Genomic DNA, 20,530 nt, shown 5'->3' on the forward strand with positions numbered 1-20,530 from the left:
TCAGTGCTGGGAGCTCAACTCTTTACAATTTATGTGAATGATTTGGGTGAAGGGAACAAAAAATATGGTAGCTAAATTTGCTCATGATAAAGATAGGTAGGAAAGTAGTCTGTAAAGGGGACGGAAAGGACCTTGTAAAAGGGTAGAGATTTGTAAAGTTGCTGGGCAAAGATCTGACAATTGGAGTACAATGTGGCAAACTGTAGAACTACCAATTTTGGCAAAAAGAATTAAAAAACAATTATCTAACTGACGAGAGGATGCAGAAAGATCTGGATGTCCTAGTGCACTAGGACGGTGCAGCAGGTTTGTTGCAGGTGTAGCAAGTAATCATGACAGCTAATGGAATGGTATTACTTCCTGTGGTGGTGGTGGTGGTGGGGGGTGGGGGGGAAGAGGGGGGAGGAAATTGAATGTAAGAGTAGGGAGGTTATGCTTCAGTCATACAAGGCATTGGTGAGACTGCGCCAGAGTAGTATGTACAATACTGGTCACTGTACTTATAGAAGGGGAAGCAGAAAAGGTTTGCAAGACTAATACCTGGAGAGAGCAGACCATCTCATGAGGAAAGGTTAGACTGCATAGGTCTGTACCCTCCAGTGTTTAGAAGAGTCAAGTGTGACTCACTGGGAACATACAAAATACTGAAGACACTTGATCGGAGTGATGCTTCCTTTAGGGGTCATAGTTTGAAAGGAAGAGGCACCCTTTTAAGACAGAGGTGAGGAAACATTCTCTTTCAGTGGATTAAGAGTCTTTAGAATTCCCTTCCTCAAAAAGGAAGTGGATGCAGAATTTTTAAACACCTTTAAAGGTAGAGGTTGATAGATTACCAAAGGGGTAAGTTATGCAGGAATGTAAAGTTGAGGTTAAAATCAGATCAAAAATGATCTTATTGATGGTGGAGCAAGCTTGAAAGGCCGAGCGGTCTACTCTTGTTCCTTGTTTGCACATTTGTATTCAAAAGGTAGTCAGATTGCAAAAAAGGTGAAAGGATCAAATATTCTGGAGTGCTGTTAGAATGGTAGAAATGCATATTCAAATGTATACTCGAAAATGTCAGTTTAGTTCACTTGGCAACACTGAAGAGGGTTCAAGCACCACTCCAAAACCTGAGGAAATAAATGTTGGCTAACACTTCACTACAGTACTGACGGAGTACTTCATTACCAAAGGCACTGCTTTGGTGTTTCAGGCAATATTAAAGTACTCCTGGATCTATTCATAGTAGTTCTCCAACAACTATAGGAGTGTTCCCCTTCATTTAGATCAAAAGTAGATTTTTGTGACTAGAACCACATTGGTCTGGAAAGCAACAAGGTTTGGAAAAGGTCAATATTGCCATTAATAGCGTATGATTTGGAAGAAATGTACCACATTTTGAAATTATACAAAACCGAGAGAAGCGGAGGGACTTCAAGTAGCAGTGCAACAGGTACAAAGGTAAAAGCAGGAACAGACACAAAAAGTGAAAAGACTATAGAAGCTGGGAGTCTGAAATGAAAGCCAAAATTGCTGAAAATAATTAACATGTCTGGTAGCATCTGAAGAGAAAAGCAGAGTTAGCCTTTAAAACTATGAAAACAAAAGCTCACGGACATGAAACGTTCAGTTTTCCACTTGTCACAGGCACTTGCCAGAGCTGACCACTTCCATGCATTATAGTCATACAGCACGGAAATAGACCCTTCAGTCCAACCAGTTCATGCTGACCACAGTCCCAAAGTAAACTCGTTCCATCTGCCTGTGATTGGCCCATATCCCTTCAAACATTTCTTTTTCACATACAAGGATCGAGATATTAATACTGGGGTTCAGTGAGTGATAAGTGACACTTATTGTGGATAAATCAGGATAACCAGAATGGAGAAAGAAAACCAATAGTCAGGATATTAAATTAACTTGTTCTGAACTATATGGTACAAGGCAAAAGCCACTCAGTAAGATGAACAATGTACAGTGTTGTAACATTAAAGGAAAGACAAACAAGCCTATAGCTAAGGGATGTAGTTTAAGTTCCAAGAGATTACAAGGATTCTGCATAACAGAACTGGTAAGGCCTGAGCTAAAGTATTTGATACAGTTCTGGTTACCATGCTACAATAAGGATATTCAAGTTTTTGGGTAGAGTAGGAGAAGAAAGGGCACCTGACCTAGAAGAGGTTGTACAGATTGGTACCTGTTTAATGCTGTCAAAGACTTAGAGAGGTTGTATATCCATCATGAGGATATATTACAAAGACTATGAAGAGAGGTTGTGTAGATTAGGAATATTTACTTTAGAATGACGGAGGTTGAGGGGGGACCTGATTGAGGTCTACAAAATCATGTGGTATAGACAGGGTGGATAGCAAGAAATTTTATCTCCCCCCCCCCCCCCCCCAGAGTGGGGGACTTAATTACTAGGGGTCATGATTTCAAGGTGAGAGGGGAAAAATTTAAGGGAGATATCCGTGGAAAGTTCTTTACACAGAGGGTGGTGGGTGCCTGGAACACGTTGCCAGTGGAGGTGGTAGAGGTGGGCATGAAGGCAACATTTAAGATGTATCTAGACAGATACATGAATGGGCAGGGAGCAGAGGGATACAGATCCTTGGAAAATAGGTGACAGGTTTAGATAGAGGATTCGGATCGGCGCAGGCTTGGAGGGCCGAAGGGCCTGTTCCCGTGCTGTGATTTTCTTTGTTCTAGATAAAGCAACATTCTAAAGAGGTGAGGCAGATTGATAATCAATATTAATGAATTCAAAAAGATTCTAGGACCAATGGACATGGCTCAAGCTTAGAGGGAATATGCACAAATAATTTAGATTTAATTACTTTTCCATAGAGTATGGTAAATGTATGAATGGACAGACTCAGGAAGCTGGTAAATACTTTGAAATATTTACCCATTTCTCTTGCACCAAGCTAGCTTTTAACTCAGATTCAGGTGATTATGGGTTCAAGCTTCATGCTAAAGCCTGGAGGTGCTTAATCCAGATAAATACTTCATTTGGTCCACTAAAGGAACGGGAGGAATAGCTCAAGTCACAACAGCAGCCATTGGCTCTAAGAGGTCATATGAGCCGTCGGTCCCTCACTCCCTCCAGTCAGTCAAAACAACAGAGAAACCTACAGCACACGAACAGGCCCTTCGGCCCTCCAAGCCTGCGCCGATCAAGATCCTCTGTCTAACCTGTCACCTATTTTCTAACGGTCTGTGTCCATTTGCTCCCTGCCCATCCATGTACCTGTCCAAATATATCTTAAAAGATGCTAACGTGTCTGCGTCTACCACCTCTGCTGGCAACGCATTCCAGGCGCCCACCAGCCTCTGTGTAAAGAGCTTTCCACGCATATCTCCCTTAAACTTTCCTCCTCGCACTTTGAACTCATGACCCCTAGTAATTGAGTCCTCCACTCTGGGGGGGGGGAAAAAGCTTTTTGCTGTTCACCCTGTCTATCCCCTCATGATTTTGGAGACCTCAATCAGGTCCCCCCCCAATCTCCATCTTTTTCATGAAAATAATCCTAATCTACTCAACCTCTCTTCATAGCTGGCACCTTCCATACCAGGCAACATCCTGGTGAACCTCCTCTGTACCCTGTCCAAAGCGTCCACGTCCTTTTGGTAATGGACACAGTGCTCTAAATGTGGCCGAACCAAAGTCCGATACAACTGCAACATGACCTGCCAACTCTTGTACTCAATACCCCGTCCAATAAAGGAAAGCATGCTGTATGCTGCCTTGACCACCCTATTGACCTGCATTGTCACCTTCAGGGAACAATGGACCTGAACACCCAGATCTCTCTGTTCATCAATTTTCCCCAAGACTTTTCCATTTCCTGTATAGTTTGCCCTTGAATTTGATCTTCCAAAATGCATCACCTCGCATTTGCCTGGATTGAACTCCATCTGCTATTTATCTGCCCAACTCTCCAGTCTATCTATATTCTGCTGTAATCTCTGATAGTCCCCTTCACTATCTGCATCTCCATTCCTCCCTTATGATGCAATTAGGCAAGACTTAGGAGGCATCGAATGGGTTAGCAAAATGCAGGGGATGGGGACAATTGAATTGTGGAGCTTTAAGGAACAGATATTGCGTGTCCTTGATAGGTACGTCCCTGTCAGGCAGGGAGGAAGCGATAAGCTAAGGGAACCGTGGTTTACTAAAAAAATTGTATCTCTTGTTAAGCAGAAGAGGGAGGATGATGTGACGATGAGACCAGATGGTTCAGATGAGGTGATGGAGAGCTACAGATTAGCTAGGAAGGATTTAAAGAGACCGTTCAGAAGAGCAAGTAGGGTACATGAGCGGACATTGGCAGGTAAATAAAGGAGACCCCGAAAGCATTCTAAAGGTATGTGAGGAATAAGAGGATGACTGGGGTAGGCATAGGGCCAGTCAAAGACAGAAGTGGGAAGTTGTGTGTGGACGCTGTGGAGATTGGAGAGTTGCTAAATGATTATTTCTCATCTGTTTACACGGAGGGACAGGAGAATATTGTAGAGGAGGTGACTGAGTTACGGGCTACTAGAATTGAAAGGGTTAAGGTTAGTAAGGAGGAAGTGTTATCAATTCGACAACGTGTGAAGGTAGATAAAACCCCTGGGCCTGATGGGATTTTTCCGAGGATTGTCTGGGAAGCCAGGGAGGTGGTGGTGGAGCCTTTGGCCTTGATCTTGGAGTCCTCATTGTCTACAGGTCTAGTACCAGAGGAGTGGAGGATTGCAAATGTTGTGCCCTTGTTCAAGGGGGGCGGTAGGAATGACCCAGGCAATTATAGACCTGTGAGCCTTACGTGTGTTGTAGGAAAAATTTTGGAAAGGATTATAAGAGATAGGATTTATAATCATCTAGCAAGCAACAATGTGATTGGAGATAGTCAACATGGATTTGTCAAGGGCAGGTCGTGTCTCACAAACTTCATTGAGTTTTTTGAGAAGGTGACCAAGCATGTGGATGAGGGTTGGGCAGTTGGCGTGGTGTACATGGACTTCAGTAAAGCCTTTGATAAGTTTCCCCATGGTAGGCTATTGGAGAAAATACAGAGGCACAGGATTGAGGGAGATTGAGCCATTCGGATTAGAAACTGGCTTTCGGTAAGAAGGCAACGAGTGGTGGTTGATGGAAAATATTCAGCCTGGAGTCCGGTTACTAGTGGTGTGTCTCAAGGATCTGTTTTGAGACCACTGCTGTTTGTCATTTGTATAAATGACTTGGACACAGGCATTGGTGGATGGGTTAGTAAGTTTGCAGATGACACTAAAGTCGGTGGCGTGGTGGACATTGTGGAAGAATGTTGCAGGGAGACTTGGATAAACTGCAGAATTGGGCCGAAAGGTGGCAAATGGAGATTAATACGGGTAAATGTGAGGTGATTAACTTTGGGAGGAATAATAGGAAGGCAGAACACCGGGTCAATGGAAAGATTCTTGGTAGTGTAGATGAGCAGAGGGATCTTGGTGTCCATGTACATAGATTCCTGAAAATTGCCACCCTGGTTGATAGTGCTGTTCAGAAGTCTGATGGTGTTTTAGGTTGCATTGGTAGAGGGATTGAGTTCCGGAGACGTGATGTCATGCTGCAACTCTACAAAACGCTAGTGCGCCTCACTTTGAATATTGCGTGGTCGCTCCATTACAGGAAGGATGTGGAATCGTTGGAACAGGTGCAGAGGAGATTTACCAGGATGTTGCCTGGTCTGGAGCGAAGGTCCTATGAAGAAAGGCTGAGGAACTTGGGTCGGTTCTCATTGGAGGCTAAGAGGGGATTTAATAAAGACATACAAGATGATCAGTGGATTAGATAGGGTGGACAGTGAGAGTCTTTTTTTGAGGATGACGACTTCAGCTTGTACAAGGGGGCACAGCTACACATTGAGGGGTGATGGATTTAAGACAGATGTCAGAGGCAGGTTCTTTACTCAGAGTGGTAAGGGCGTGGAATGCCCTGCCTGCCAATGTAGTTAACTCAGCCACATGAGGGGCATTTAAACAGCCCTTGGATAAGCATATGGATGCTGATAGGATAGTGTAGGGGATTGGGCTCAGCTTAGTTCACAGGTTGGCGCAACATTGAGGGCTGAAGGGCCTGTTCTGCGCTGTGTTGTTCTATGTTCTATGAAACAAGCCGGAGGAGGCCATTAAAACCATTGAGGCTGCTCCTCTATTCAACCACACCACAGCTGTTTTTCACTCATTTCCCCACACTAGCCCCTTTTAATCTTGATGTCTTTAATAACCAGAAATCCAGATCCGCTCCTGATGGTATCTGAGCCAGTGAAACTGCATCAGCCGAAGCTGCTGAACAGATTCATATCAAACTGTAAACCGCTTTTCCAGCTGTGAGTTTTTCAAAAATTCCTTCAGTGCAATATGAGGATTTATTACAAGGCTGGCAGTGCCCTCTTTTGGATGTGGGACTGACCAAAGCCTGAGTCAGAACAAAAAGTAAACTGTAGCAAACAGAAGCCTTGGCTAAGACCAATTAACTTGGCACAGACTGGAGACTATAACTAGAGGCAAGATTGGTGTGACCAAGCTCTACACAGTTAAAGTTAAAACAGTTTAATTAAAAAAAAGAAAAAAGCCTTTGTTGTAGCTTTCTGACAGATGGCAGGATCATTCCAGCACCCGTCAGTTTAATATTGCTTATATTTTTATAAAATGGAAGACTACTGGCACATTACTGGTCTCATGAGAACAGAATCAGGGACTGACACCAGTCGGCACATGAAGCCTGAAATTCAGCAACATTACCATTCATCATTCTGCCTGGGATCACAGTCATTAATCTACTCAATCCCCATGGGAGAATAAGCAGTGAACACAACATGCTTGGTCGAATGTAAATTTAATTGAAATTCACAATGATTTTCTAAATATTCTTCCCTTCTCTTCTGATGGTGCTGTGAATTTAAAAAGAAAATGTTGCAGTATTTGATTTCAGCTTTAAGATATTAAGATACACTGACCAGCTGAATCCAGTTAAGTTTCAGCGAGACCTTCATCCAGCTCATATTTCAATCAGGGCCATTAGAGTACAAGACTACGCCAAATATTTGGAAGATATCCTGAAGCCTCTTGCTACCATATCATTGGTCGCTTGAGTACAGTTCCATTTGCCATTGCCGAATCCAAATGACTTTCGACATGTATGAACCCCATCTGCAAGGCTGACAGACTAATCAACAGCAAACAAAATAGTAGCTGCTAATGCAGCCGTCAGCGTCCCAACAACAGGCCAGTATAATGATGATGAACAGCAGGTGACAAGGTAATTCTCCTTTACCCAACTGTTACTAATCCAGGGGCACAGACATTAATCGTGGAGCACCAGCAAGGCTCCATCACAGATCAAACCTAGTTTAGGCCAAGGATCAAGCCAGAAGTCTTTGTTCATTCACGCAGCTTAGCGCAAAACTTGCCATGTTTGCTCACTAAGAGGAAGGGTTATTTGCAGCTCATCTCCCTGTTGGCCCTTGTGGAATAGAAAAGTAAAAGCTGCTTTTACATTACAGCAAGTCCCATGCTTACGGTGTTGGCTCCTTTGCAGCTGGCTGCAAGCCAAAAGCAAACTCAACAGGTTTTAAAAACTGAAAGAACTGCGGATGCTGTGAATCAGAAACATAAACAAAGTTGCTGGAAAAGCTCAGTAGGTCTGGTAGCATCTGTGAAGAATAATAAAAAAAAATTTCGGGCCTGGTGACCTGATGCTGCTAGAACTGCTGAGATTTTCCAGCAACTTTCCAATACTGTCAGCATCTTCTTTGATCTTATCCCTCTTCAACACTAAGTTAGCTTGGCCTTAAAAGGGCACCTAAGCTATTCATCTCAATTAGACTATGTGCTAACAAGATCTGCACATGTCTACAATCTAATCACCGGGTAAGCAGCACTCCCTTGCACCAACTGTCTGCCCCTCTTCCACAGTTACGTTCATGTCTGGGTGTCCTAAAAGAAGGAGCACGCAATATCCATCAATGCCCTTGATACCATGGGCAATGAGCGCTTTATTTTGACCTCCAATTCCATTTTGATTTAGTCCCTTCTCACTCTCTCCATGCCCCCTTTCACCTTTGATGGCTTGCACTGCGCATGATAGGCTTCGCTTTTAAATATTCAGTTGGCTACACAGGTGTTTTATTGGTGACAGTTACTAGTTTACAAAAATTGGAGAAAAGAAGTCATGGTGATCTTGGTGGTGGGGAGGCAGATCAGTTGTGCATTTCTACTTCTGGGAAGAAGGAAAAAGCAGCACTGACCCTGAACAATATAAGAAAAAGTACTGTCCTGAATTCCCCATTTGATTCGTTTGCCATCATCTTAGATTTATGAACCCTAGTTTTAGACTCTCTCACAAGAGGAAACAGTTCATGCAATGTAAAACAGCAAGCTAATGAATGAATGGCTCATGATATTCATGATGCATGAACCTGAGTTAGTTTCTTAATAGACAGGGCTCAATTGCCTAATGCTTTTTAATAATCATTACCCTCCATCATCGCACACTTCAAGGGCCAATTGGGATCAGACTGTGGATTTGGACACAAGTTAGCACCTTCAGGGCTCAAAGTGTGCAGAGGAAGAGAAAATAAAAACAAAAGGCAAGTAGGGCAAACTGAAAATAAAAGCAATTGGTCATTAAACTACCCTGTAATCTGATACAACTAAACCTTCTCAAATATCTATTTACTTCAAATACCGAAATCTTTGGATGAATATGGGAACACCACCAACTTCAAGTTCCTCTCCAAGCCCCACGTCATCCTGACTTGATCAAAAACCCAGAACTTCCTCTTGAACAGCACTGTAGATCCACCGACACCACATGGACTGTAGTGGCACATCACTGCAATTTTGGGAAATTCAGGATGGACAACAAATGCTGGCCTTACCAGCAATGTTTAACATTAAAAAAATGAAGAGTTCAATAGATTATCAGTCTGGCAGAGGCCTGCATATGGTACATTAAATAGAAATTAAGTATTACCTCAACATTTTTCAGAGTTTGTTTTAGCACAAAGACAAAGTTCTGGACCTCTTCATTCTTCACAGCCAGGGTGGTAATAATCCTCTTCAAAGTCTCCTGAGGGAAGTTAAGAGGAAAAGGAACAGATTTGAAGAGCACGAGTTTTAATCAGAGAAAAAACACTAAGTATCTACATCTGCATTATCCACAAGAATCAGCATAAAATGTGAGCCTCAACTTTGCATGAAGTGAAGTTTACAAATTGATTTTTCACTCAGGTTTTGCATATTTCTTAAAATATTACCACATGGCATACTAGAAAATACTTATTGTGGCAAGTGACAATTCTGTGCAACATAATTGTGTTGTCACAAAGTAAAATGTGTTAATATGGAGGAATCTGGTGAGCTGCTATGGCAAACAATACACTGTTAATAACTTAAACGTTACTGGATTGCTGGCTGTAGCAACTAAATCCAGACAGCTGCATGACATACAGGAAAGTTCAACTCTGCTGCAGTGTCAATACGCTTCCTACTATATTGAGTGGGCTTCAAATTCTGGTACAGTTATTGCTTACACGTCCAAGTTTCCACTGTCAGAAATATCAAATGTTGAACCATTATGGTCAGTTTATAGTTCTGCAAATTTGTTATATCAGTGTTGACCAGTTACAGAAAAGAACATGACCCATATTACATACTGATTTGCTAATTCACTACTGTGCAACACTCCACACATCTGCTAACATCTGTCTTGTTTATACACAGGAATCTCAGTACGAACCTAACATCAGTTATAACCAGCTGTCACCCAGGCAGCAACAAAACGATCTACAGGCATTAACTTTAGATCAGTGGTTGCACTGTTACCTGAGTCAGGTCACAGGATATAACAGCACTCCAAAGATTTGTATGTTTAACTGCTCCCATTCTAGTGCTGTGCTAGAGGGGCACAACATCATAATTATGCTTTCAGGAGACTTCAAATGGATCCCACTGCATTATTCAAAGAAGAGCAGGCAGAGTTCTATCAGAGTTCTGCCAAGACCCATCACTAAAACAGTTCACTCGGTCTATTTTAATGCTGTCTGTGGGATTCTAATGTGAATAAATTTGTTGCTATATTTTCTTGCATTAACTACAACATTTTAAGAAGTGCATCTTTGGCCACAAGTTGCATAGGTGTCCAAACACCAGCAAACACAGGTTTGTTTGTTTTTCACTGCGAGTGGAACAGATTATAAAACTGTCGAGGGCCAGGAGAAGCCAATTTTTAGGCGAGCTATTTCCTTGTGCTGATATTCAAGTTAATAGCCTTAATCACAGTGGAACTGGCAACTGTAAAATCTGCATACTCTGTCTGCTCGCTTTCTATGCTGGTGAGAGCAGAGGGCATGTTGGACCGGTGAACAGCTGGAGCACTGAATCTGTTAATGTTCTATACAGTGCTCTGTTGGTCCACAAGTGTTTAAGCTGGTTTGTCAGGGCTGGATTTGGAGTGGAGCACATCGGATATTAAAAAAAAACCAAGTAGAGGCTTATACAATACTGCAGTACAATAGTACAAATTCCAAATCAATTGCTTACATTAGATGTTACTTGATTTATTAGATCGCAATTTTACAGCAGTAATAGTCTTAGATCGACTATTGAACTTCACCTTGGAATTCTATAAGTTGTTGTCCACTATATTGGGAGCTATTATGGATGGAGAAATAATAAGACTTTACATTTCTTTTCTTCCCTCCCAGCGAGGTGGTGGTATATTAATGTTGAATAGAATAAAAGAATAGAATCCCTACCAGTGTGGAAACAGGCCCTTCGGCCCAACAAGTCCACAATGAACCTCAGAGCATCCCACCCAGACCCATCCCCCTATAACCCACCTAATCCACACATCTGAACACTACAGGCAATTTAGCATGGTCAATCCACCTAACCTGCACATCTTTGGACTGTGGGAGGAAACCAGAGCAACCGGAAGAAACCCACGCAGACATGGGGAGAACGTGCAAACTCCACTCAGACAGTTGCCCGAGGCTGGAATTGAACCCGGGTCCCTGGCGCTATGAGGCAGCAGTGCTAACCACTGTGCCACCGTGCCGCCACAGGAAGTCGAAGTTGTCGTGGCAACATGCCTTTTTAAATGTACGTTGTAGTCTGGAACAATGCGTAATAATGGTAGAGACAATACCAATTGTCTTTCTATTCCATAGATAAGTAGGAATCTCTCCTGCTGTAAGTGCCTGCCATTCGGTTATTGGAAGATTAACAACTAACGCGATTGGCTGCATTATGAACACAACTTTCTTATCCATCAAGTTCTGAGGTGGGATCTGGACCCAGATCTTCTGGCTCAGAAGCAGAGATGCCACAGACTGCACTATAAGAACACCCTAATCGTTAGCATACCCACCTGTAATTCACCACAGCGCAAAATAGTTCACTCTGCTCCCCTCAGAAACAGCCACAGCTTAAGGATAGGAATCTAGAATCCCAACATTTTCTGCTGTTCCTGTCAGAAATTCCAGCAGTCTCAGAAATACTTGTTTGCCAGTTGAGAATTAAATACATTTAGAATACGATGGACTTAGCCATACATCACGTAAGCAGACTCAGTAACTTGATTTTTCTCCCTCTTAAATCAGAGACGGACAGACATTAGACAACATGTACTTAATGGAATCTTAATTATTTCTGTACACTAGGCCATGCATCCATCAAATTACAAGGCACACATCCATTTATTTGAATGTTTTATTCATTTTTCCTCAGTAACGTTTTGACATTAATGTTACTCTCAAGCGAGTTACACCAACTTGCATCAAGCGGTGATATCTGACCTACCTCACCTATTAGCTATGCACACAGCTCTAGCTTTAAACAGTACACCCCTTCTATAGCTTTGTCCAACTTCCTTTTTGCAGTCACATCTCTTCGTACACTTCACAGGGACTATTCTTTCCTTTGGCTACCAAAAGGATTCTCTATATGAACAAGGAACAAGAACAGGCCAGTCAAATCATAATCTAACCTGTCATTAAGATTGCGGCCGATCAGATTGTGGTCTTAATTCTACATTGGCACCAGGTGCCACCCAATGACCATCTCCAACACAAAAAAATCCAACCATGACTCCTGAACATATAATGGCATTACAATCACTGAATACCACACGATCAACTTCCTAAAGGCTCCTATTGACAGAAACTGAACTGGTCAAACTATATAAATAAATAGCAACAAAGACAGATCAGAGGCTACGCTGCAGTAAGCAACACAACTCCAGACTCCCCAAAACCTGTTCACCATCTACAAAGGCACAAATCAGGAGTGTAAGGGATTGCTCCGCAATTGCCTGGATGCACGCAGCTCCAACAACACTCAAGAAGCTTAGCACCATCCAGGATAAAGCTGCCTGGATAGTTGTTTGTGGATGAGAAGCCAGAAATCAGCGATGCTGAGTAGCAGCAATGCATTCGATCTACAAAATGCATCACGGAAATTCACCAAGGTTCCTTAGACAGCAGCTTCAAAACTCGCAACCAATACAATATTAAAGGACTTGGACTGAAAATACATGGAAACAATGCCTGCATGTTTCTGTCCAAACCACTCACCAATGTGACTTTGAAACAGATCATACTTGCTTCAGAGTCATAGGATCAAAAATCCTAGAAATTCACTCCCTAATGGGTGTGCCTACGCTACATGGACTACTGCAATTCAAGGCAACAGCTCACCACCATCTTCTCAAGGCCAACTGCAGATTGACAACAAATGCTGGGCCGACTAGCAATGGCCACATCTACTTGATAGATTCTTGACTAACAAGGGACTCAATCTAGACCTGCTTTAAAAATATTCATTGGCCACCCCCACCTCAGGCAATGTTCCAAAGATTAATGCCTCAAATAAAAAGCCTCCTTTTCACTATTTTCCTCCAGAAGACATTTTTTTAAATCCTGTAAAATGAAAGATTTTCTTATTTTAATGAAGATCTCTTCACTTGGTCTGTAACACCGTACAATATTACAATTCTCCCATTTTCCATCACTGGGCAGAGATGCACTGATATTGAAGGGTGGAAAAATAACACACAAGTTCCAGAATATTCCATAGTTTATGTATGCTTTCACACCACATATCCAATAACACTCCCATAGCTCATCAGGTCTAGAGTTACAGAGAATAGCCTCTTGAGCTAGAAGGCACCACTGCAATCTGACACATTTTAAAATGATGATGAGAGGGAAGGCTGAAAAATAGTCTGCAGGATATATTTTAGCGATGTCTGCATTATGTGGTACATGTACTGGGCTTGTGGTTGCTGTATTGGTTGTAATGTAACTTCAGGTCTACTCATGCAATCCACAAAACCCGCTTAGTGATGGGATGCAATTGTGAATCATTCCAAACTTTAAAAATTAAAGCAAAGAATTTCCATGCTGAGCTAATTGCCTTCCTTATTCAGTCATGTTGCCATTATGTAAATACTGTGACTGTTTTACTGAGAGCACAGTTCCAGGCTTAGTGGCCACCCTCTGCTTATTCACTTCACAAAACCTTAAAATGCTGGCAGTCTAAGGTAGGAATATTGGACCGTCAATGTGCTTCCAGTGTCCAAAAAGAGAAATAAGTTAGTCACAGTCTCTGGACCAGGGCTACAGCAATAAACAATTTTTAGATGTGGACCTGCTCTGCACTCCAAGCCAGCACCTTATGACTTTATACTGTGCTGCGCTCCCCCCCCCCCCCCCCCGCCAGAATAACTGCTTAAGTCTGTCTGGATCTCTCTGATGTTGTCTAACATTCAAGCCGTCAGTATTGGGATTTAGCCACATCTCTCTTTGATATACTATGTGGATGGCGGGTGTGGGGAAGCTGATTGGTGAGTAGCAGCAGCAAACAAGGAAATATTAGAAAACTGCCCCTCAATCGTCCTGAAGAAAGGTTATACCCAAAACAATGACTGCTCCTTTCCTCCAAATGCCTGCTTGGCTTGCTGCACTCTTCCAGCCACCTGTCTGCCTCTCAATACTGTCAGTTCTGCTTAAGCTGGGACTCTGCAAGTTTGTATAAGAGTTAGCAGCACTGGGCCTTATGTATACAAATGACAACAGTCCTGCCATAGAATGTAACATGGTGCATTGTAGGCTTGGAAATCAGAACCAGCTCACACAAACTGGGACTTGTTCCAATTTATTTTCCTTTATATATTCTACAAATCAGTAGATTGCCCAAATGTCCAAGAGTGATGCAAATAACTAATTTAAAATTTTGGAGAAAGGACAACATTCAAGTATACCCAAGTTCTTTGCCCCATTACAGAAATATTCCATTTTAAAAATGTCAACAAATTGGGACCCGCCCACAGGCTCTTAGCCATTTTAGCACTCTGTAGCAGTCTGTCAAGTTTTACAAGTCCATTCTGCACCGTGATCAATCCGCGAAGTTCATAATTCTGGTCTATACTGACGCTCAGTATGATGATAATAACATCGACACTGACACAGGCCTAAAAACATTGGCAGCAAGATACAACTTAATATTTAACTGAGTTAAAATAAAAATAAACCCATATCTTATAAATATAAATCCCAAGTATAAATGAGGTAAAATAAAGGGCTCAGTATATTCTGGAAAATAGACAATGCAGACAGCCACACCTGCAGTATTCCTCCAACTCATCCATGCCTAGAACACGCTACATTGATTCACTGAAACAGCAAAACGTAGTCATTTACGACCACCTCCCACCCCATTTTCGTTTCAAATGCTGGTCCAATTTTCTTTTTCACGTCCCCATTCACATATAGTTTTAATAATTAAATTATGCTACAATGTTAAGCTATGGACTATCATAGACCTTTGAAATTAATCTGTGTTACGATACGAAAAATTCAAACTGGGTGCACACAATCGCCCTCCCCTCACCTCCCCTCCCCCGTTTGCCATGCTGAAATCCACCAGGTCGAACCATTCATTGTAGGTGTGACATTGTCTCTCTGTTACCTTACTGTGATCTGCCATCGCGACTGAGCAAAAATCCTTTCCGTTTCTTTAAAACCAGGCTGACTGCATTGACATTGCCCTAACTTAATTTCTCCTCCCTTGTCTTTAAAACCCCGAACAAAAGCACAGTCACAGCTACAGAGGGGGGAAGAAAGGGCCTGCCACTGAACAGCACCAGCTCTGCGCAACAGCAGCGAACTCTACAGCGGATTGTGGGATTTGTAGGAGATACTCCGGCGGATTTTAACCACACCACATCCACACAGCCGGAACCATCTCTATCCTTCAAAGCTCCAACAAATTAGATTCTCCTGGGCTACTAATCCCAGGGTTAAACTATGTCAGAGCAAAGTGTTTACTGCTGTTAAAGACGTCAATGCCGTCAGTTCCCGGTTATAGTACGTTTAAAAATACATTTTAACAATTCCTTATTATACCAAATGTCTTTCTCACACAAACTATTCCTTTCACGGTCTAATGATGTGACCATGTGGGCAATCATAGCAACCATTTTATTCTAATACTGTCCTCAAATAGCAAATACATCAATACCAGCTAATCAGGTTTTAGAGGTCTGAGGAACGGTCACTGGAGCTGTACAAACGCTGCCAGAACCGCTAAGCTTTTCCAGCAATTTCATTTTATAGTGGTGTTGGCTGAGATTGAAAATTTTAACTAGGATACCAATAGAAATCCTCGCTTTTCTGAGTATTGTTTAATTGTTTGAAAGGTCAGTAATCCTTTAGTATTGTCCTAGTGTGTCTGTGCTATCCACCCTGGTTGTGGACTTCAACCCCAAAAAGCAGCTGATTCTGAGATGACAACTTTCTTAACTGAGCTACACCAAATGTTTGTGAACTCAGAATGTATTGCTGGGGTTGTGAGTGTGTGTAGACTGTATCAAAATTTATACTTGGTCAAAACTCATTTGTGAAACTCTTGTCTCTACTCCTATGGCTTTCAAATAATGTTTAAAGCATTGTGATGAAGGTTTGTGCTTTATTATAATTTAGAAACTTGGCTGATAACACAGACAGAACTACATACAGCTTTAATGTTGATCTGTTTTTATATTGTGTGGCCAAGAAGGGAGGACATAGTTTTAGTTTCATTTTTGAAATCTGCAGAACTGAATTCTGGAAATTTGTTTAGAACATAGAGAACATAGAACAATACAGCACAGAACAGGTCCTTTGGCCCTCGATGTTGCGCCGACCTGTGAACTAATCTAAGCCCATCCCCCTACATTATCCCATCATTATCCATCTGCTTATTCAAGGACTGTTTAAATGCCCCTAATGTGGCTGAGTTAACTACATTGGCAGGCGGGGCGTTCCATGCCCTTACCACTCTCTGAGTAAAGAGTTACGCTTCTTTACATTCTTTAGATGTATGCAGTGGATGAAATATGTTTGAATTTCAAAAAGGTGTGGGATAAGGTACCATATGTTAGGCTACATAATAAGATGAGTCCATCATGTTGTTATTGGATAGAGGATTGGCTAAGTTATCGAAAACAGGAAGTTGTAGAGTCAAACGGCATGGAAACTTGCCCTTCAGTCCAACATATCCATGCCAATCAGGTATCCTAAATGGAATTAGTCCCATTGCACCATATCTCATTAAACCTTTCCTATTCATATACCTATCCAACTGTCTTTTTAAAAGTTGTAATTGTACCTGCCTCTGGAACATGCAGCACACACTGTGTAAAAAAGTTGCCCCTCAGGTCCCTTCTAAATCTTTCCCCTCTCACCAAAAACCCATGCCTCCTAGTTTTGGACTTCCCTACCCTTGGAAAATGACCTTGACTATTCACCTTATCTGTGCCTCTCATGATTTTATAAACGTCTTTAAGATCACCCCTTCAATGCTCCCGGGAAAAGATGCCAGTCTATTCAGCTTCGCCTTATAACCTATAGCTATGGAAGGCCACAGGGATCAGTGCTAAGACCACTATTATCTGCAATATTCATTAATGACTTGGATGAGGAAAGTGAATGTATTACCACCAAGCTTGCAAATAACATAAAAATGATGGGATCGCAATTGGTGATGATGCTGCATTGAGTTGAATCTTACATTTGTTTGACTATGTTTGAGTTGCACGGAGTGACTTAGAGTGTTTTTCACTGTGAAGCCTAGTGAGTTTTCTTGTCCTGTCTTCCCAAATGCTCTTCAGTAGTAACATATTACACCCCATGGCATCCGTGATGTCTGATTTTCACCTCATTTTACTACATGCCATGTTGCTGATCTCCCGCTAAAGAAGCCAAGATATTGCTTACCATCAATGAGCCCACAACAACCCTTTCCTTTCAATGCTCTGTTGTTTGAAATCCTTGAAATGCCCCCTTCATAATTGTTATCCATCTGCAATGCGGTGTGCTGCCCAAAATCCCCACAATTTAGTACCCCAGCTTTCTTCACACAGGATTGGCCCCAGACCTAGAATTTTAGTAGACTGACCCCCAGAACTGATCTTGGCCCATCTCCTTGACTGGCGTAGATCCACAAACCTCAGCAATGAGTGACCAGACTGTGACTACTGTCTGTGCAACTCTCTGTCTAACTTCCCATGACTTACTGAACCGATGCAACTGTCCAGCATGGCTGATCTCAACCCTCAGTAGTGATCATAGATCACTCCCTGGACCGTGGAGGTACCAACTCTCCTAACCCCAAACATGTCAAGAACTGACTCCCCAAGCCCCTAGGCTGATATCAGAAACTGCCCTTGAGTTACCATATCTTCCTTGACACTTGAGGATTACTTCCCTTGGACTTTGAGACTTGGTTGTTTTCTTGAAGCACAAGCAGCATGTTTAACATGTACCCTGCTGGCATGTGGTGCAGATGTGAGATGAATGGAGCATGGTCCTGTATCTCAACATGTCCACCTTTGACTGATCACTGCTGGCCAGCTGCCTGCTTTGTGTCCACACTGAAAGGCAAAGTCCAGAGCCGTGAGTCTGTAAGCTCTGGTTGTAGGGGCAAAGTGAAAATTAGCAAAACAAGAATTCTGTGAGCATCACATAGGCATGGAGTGAGTGAATGTTAAGAAGTGTACAGCCTGAGATACAGTATGGTCCAATCTATGAGTTAGGTGCCAAGTCCTGCATACAAAGTGTCCTTTCAGTTGCAATTAACATTGCCAGTACACTCCAAAGTGGAGTATTAAAGAGCAGAACTGTACTGTAAGTGAATCAAAGATGTCCCATGCTGACATGGTGAGGTTGGTATGTGTTGAATGGCAGTGTACATGGACTGGGCTGCACCCGTGGTGTGTGCCCTGAGACGTTAGTACCTAATGTCCAAGATGGAGTTCCAAAGAATCGAACAGTAAGCTGGAGTCAGCAAGTAGCTAGTCTGACTTTTATGTCAGAAATTATTGCTGCCATTTACCTGTCACAAATGAATTTGTTTTGCCACTGCATTGGTAAGAGTGACCATAGCACAGTCCTTGTGAAGATCACCTGCCATTTTCAAACTGAAGACTCCCCCTAGGATGCTGCTTGGCCTGCTGTGTTATCCAGCTCCACACCTTGTTGACTCCCGTTGATGTGTAGTGAGGCTATCAGGATAAAGTCACATTAGAACTAGCAACTCAAAACCGGTCATCTCATGACAATGTGGGCCATCAGCAACAACAATTGTTTTTCCACTACAATCTGTTACTCTTGTTAGTCAACATATTCCTCAATGTGGCTGTAACCATTAAGGCAGTAGATACACAAACACACACACACACACACACACACAAGACACACACACGCAACAAGACACACACACACACACACACACACACACAGACACAGAAACTTAATAAGCCATTACATTATTTTCTCATGTATTAATCACCTTGGCTCATGTGTATGTGCCCTTTGTTTTGCCATAATGAATATAAACTGGTCATGGTGAAGGTCTGTGCTAGTTTTGTTTCACAGTGCATCACTTGAATGGGCTTTAAAAAAAAGAAATTGGCATCTTCACCAAAGAATTGTATTGTAATTATGACAACAGGAGCGCAAAAGAGGAAAATTCACCAGATGTCTGCAAAGTACTTTCAGAAACAATGTGTTTGACAACCATACCCCATTGTTTCCATGACCACAAAGATAAAGCAGCTGGAGTTAACACACTAAACAGCTGCCTGTCTTTCTTCAAATATAATCTTAAAGAGAGGCACAGGGATAATATGTGTAGGGATGGCTTTGACTAGCCCTTGGGTGACTGTCTGTGCGAAGTTTTCATGCTCCCCCTGTTTCTCTGTGGGTTCTGCCAAGTGCTGCGGTTTTCTCCCATAGTCCAAAGATGTGCAGGGTAGGTGGATTGGCCATGCTAAGTTGCCCCGTAGTGCCCAGGGATATGCAGACTAGGTTTATTAGCCATGGGAAAGAAAGAGTTACAGGGATAGGGTAGGATGGTGGTTCTGGGTGAGATGCTGTTCAGAAGATTGGAACAGACTCAATGGGCCAAATGTGCTCTACTTGCACTGCAGGGATTCTATAATTCTGTTGCAAGAGAAGGGGTCAACCTGATAAACAACTTTCTGCTGTAGTTGGGGTAAAACAGTTTGGTCAGCTAGTCCCAAATTGAATCAGGAGGTCTGTTGATAGATTGGCTAACCGAGAGAGACTTTGATTATAGAGCAAAGAACATAGAACATTACAGTGCAGTACGGGCCATTCGGCCCTCAATGTTGCGCCGACCTGTGAAACCAATCTGAAGCCCATCAAACCTACACTAATCCATTATCATCCATATGTTTATCCATAACCATTTAAATGCTCTTAAAGTTGGCGAGTCTACTACTGTTGCAGGCAGAGCATTCCACAACCTTACTACTCTCTGAGTAAAGAACCTACCTCTGACTTCCGTCCTATATCTATCACCCCTCAATTTAAAGCTATGCCACCTCATGCTAGCCATCACCATCCGAGGAAAAAGGCTCTCACTGACCTTCCCTCCAAACCAGGCAACATCCTGGTAAATCTCCTCTGCACCATTTCCAATACTTCCACATCCTTCCTATAATGCAACGATCAGAGCTATACACAATACTCCAAGTGTAGCCGCACCAGCATTTTGTACAACTGCAATATAACATCATGGCTCCGAAACTCAATCCCTCTATCAATAAAACCTAACACACCATGCACCTTCTTAACAACACTATCAACCTGGGTGGTACCTTTCAGGGATCTATGCACACGGACGCCGAGATCTCTCTGCTCATCCACACTACCAAGAATCTTACCATTAGCCCAGTACTCTGTATTCCTGTTACTCCTTCCAAAATGAATCACATCACACTTTTCCACATTAAACACCATTCGCCACCTCTCAGCCCAGCTCTGCAGCTTACCTATGTCCCTCTATATACCGTACTATCCACAACTGCACCAACTTTGATGTCATCCGCAAATTTACTAACCCATCCTTCTGCACCCTCATCCAGGTCATTTGTAAAAATGACAAACAGCAGTGGCCCCTAAACAGATCCTTGCGGTACACCACTAGAAACTGAACTCCAGGATGAACATTTCCC

At 42.5% G+C, this 20,530-nt stretch overlaps 2 protein-coding genes across 4 annotated transcripts in view; one reads left to right on the forward strand and one right to left on the reverse strand.

Annotated features, from left to right (window-relative positions):
- The window catches only part of fsd1 (fibronectin type III and SPRY domain containing 1), a 49,716-nt gene extending 34,525 nt beyond the window's left edge, over positions 1-15,191 (reverse strand). Inside the window, exons 1-2 of one of the 2 annotated variants that reach the window (XM_048560064.2) lie at positions 14,980-15,191; positions 8,984-9,079 (exon numbers count right to left, since the gene is read on the reverse strand). In XM_048560064.2, the coding sequence (XP_048416021.1) occupies positions 8,984-9,079; positions 14,980-14,997 (114 nt within the window). In that variant the 5' untranslated portion in view covers positions 14,998-15,191. Of the gene's footprint in view, positions 1-8,983; positions 9,080-14,633; positions 14,725-14,979 lie in introns of those variants that run through there. The other variant, XM_048560065.2, reaches the window with a different exon arrangement.
- Positions 1-20,530, forward strand: part of LOC125465996 (cytotoxic T-lymphocyte protein 4-like) — a 96,194-nt gene that overhangs the window by 5,543 nt on the left and 70,121 nt on the right. The gene's annotated exons all lie outside the window — the stretch shown is intronic.

Source organism: Stegostoma tigrinum, chromosome 30 (genome assembly GCF_030684315.1).
Source record: "Stegostoma tigrinum isolate sSteTig4 chromosome 30, sSteTig4.hap1, whole genome shotgun sequence".
In the NCBI taxonomy this organism is placed as follows: Eukaryota; Metazoa; Chordata; class Chondrichthyes; order Orectolobiformes; family Stegostomatidae; genus Stegostoma; species Stegostoma tigrinum.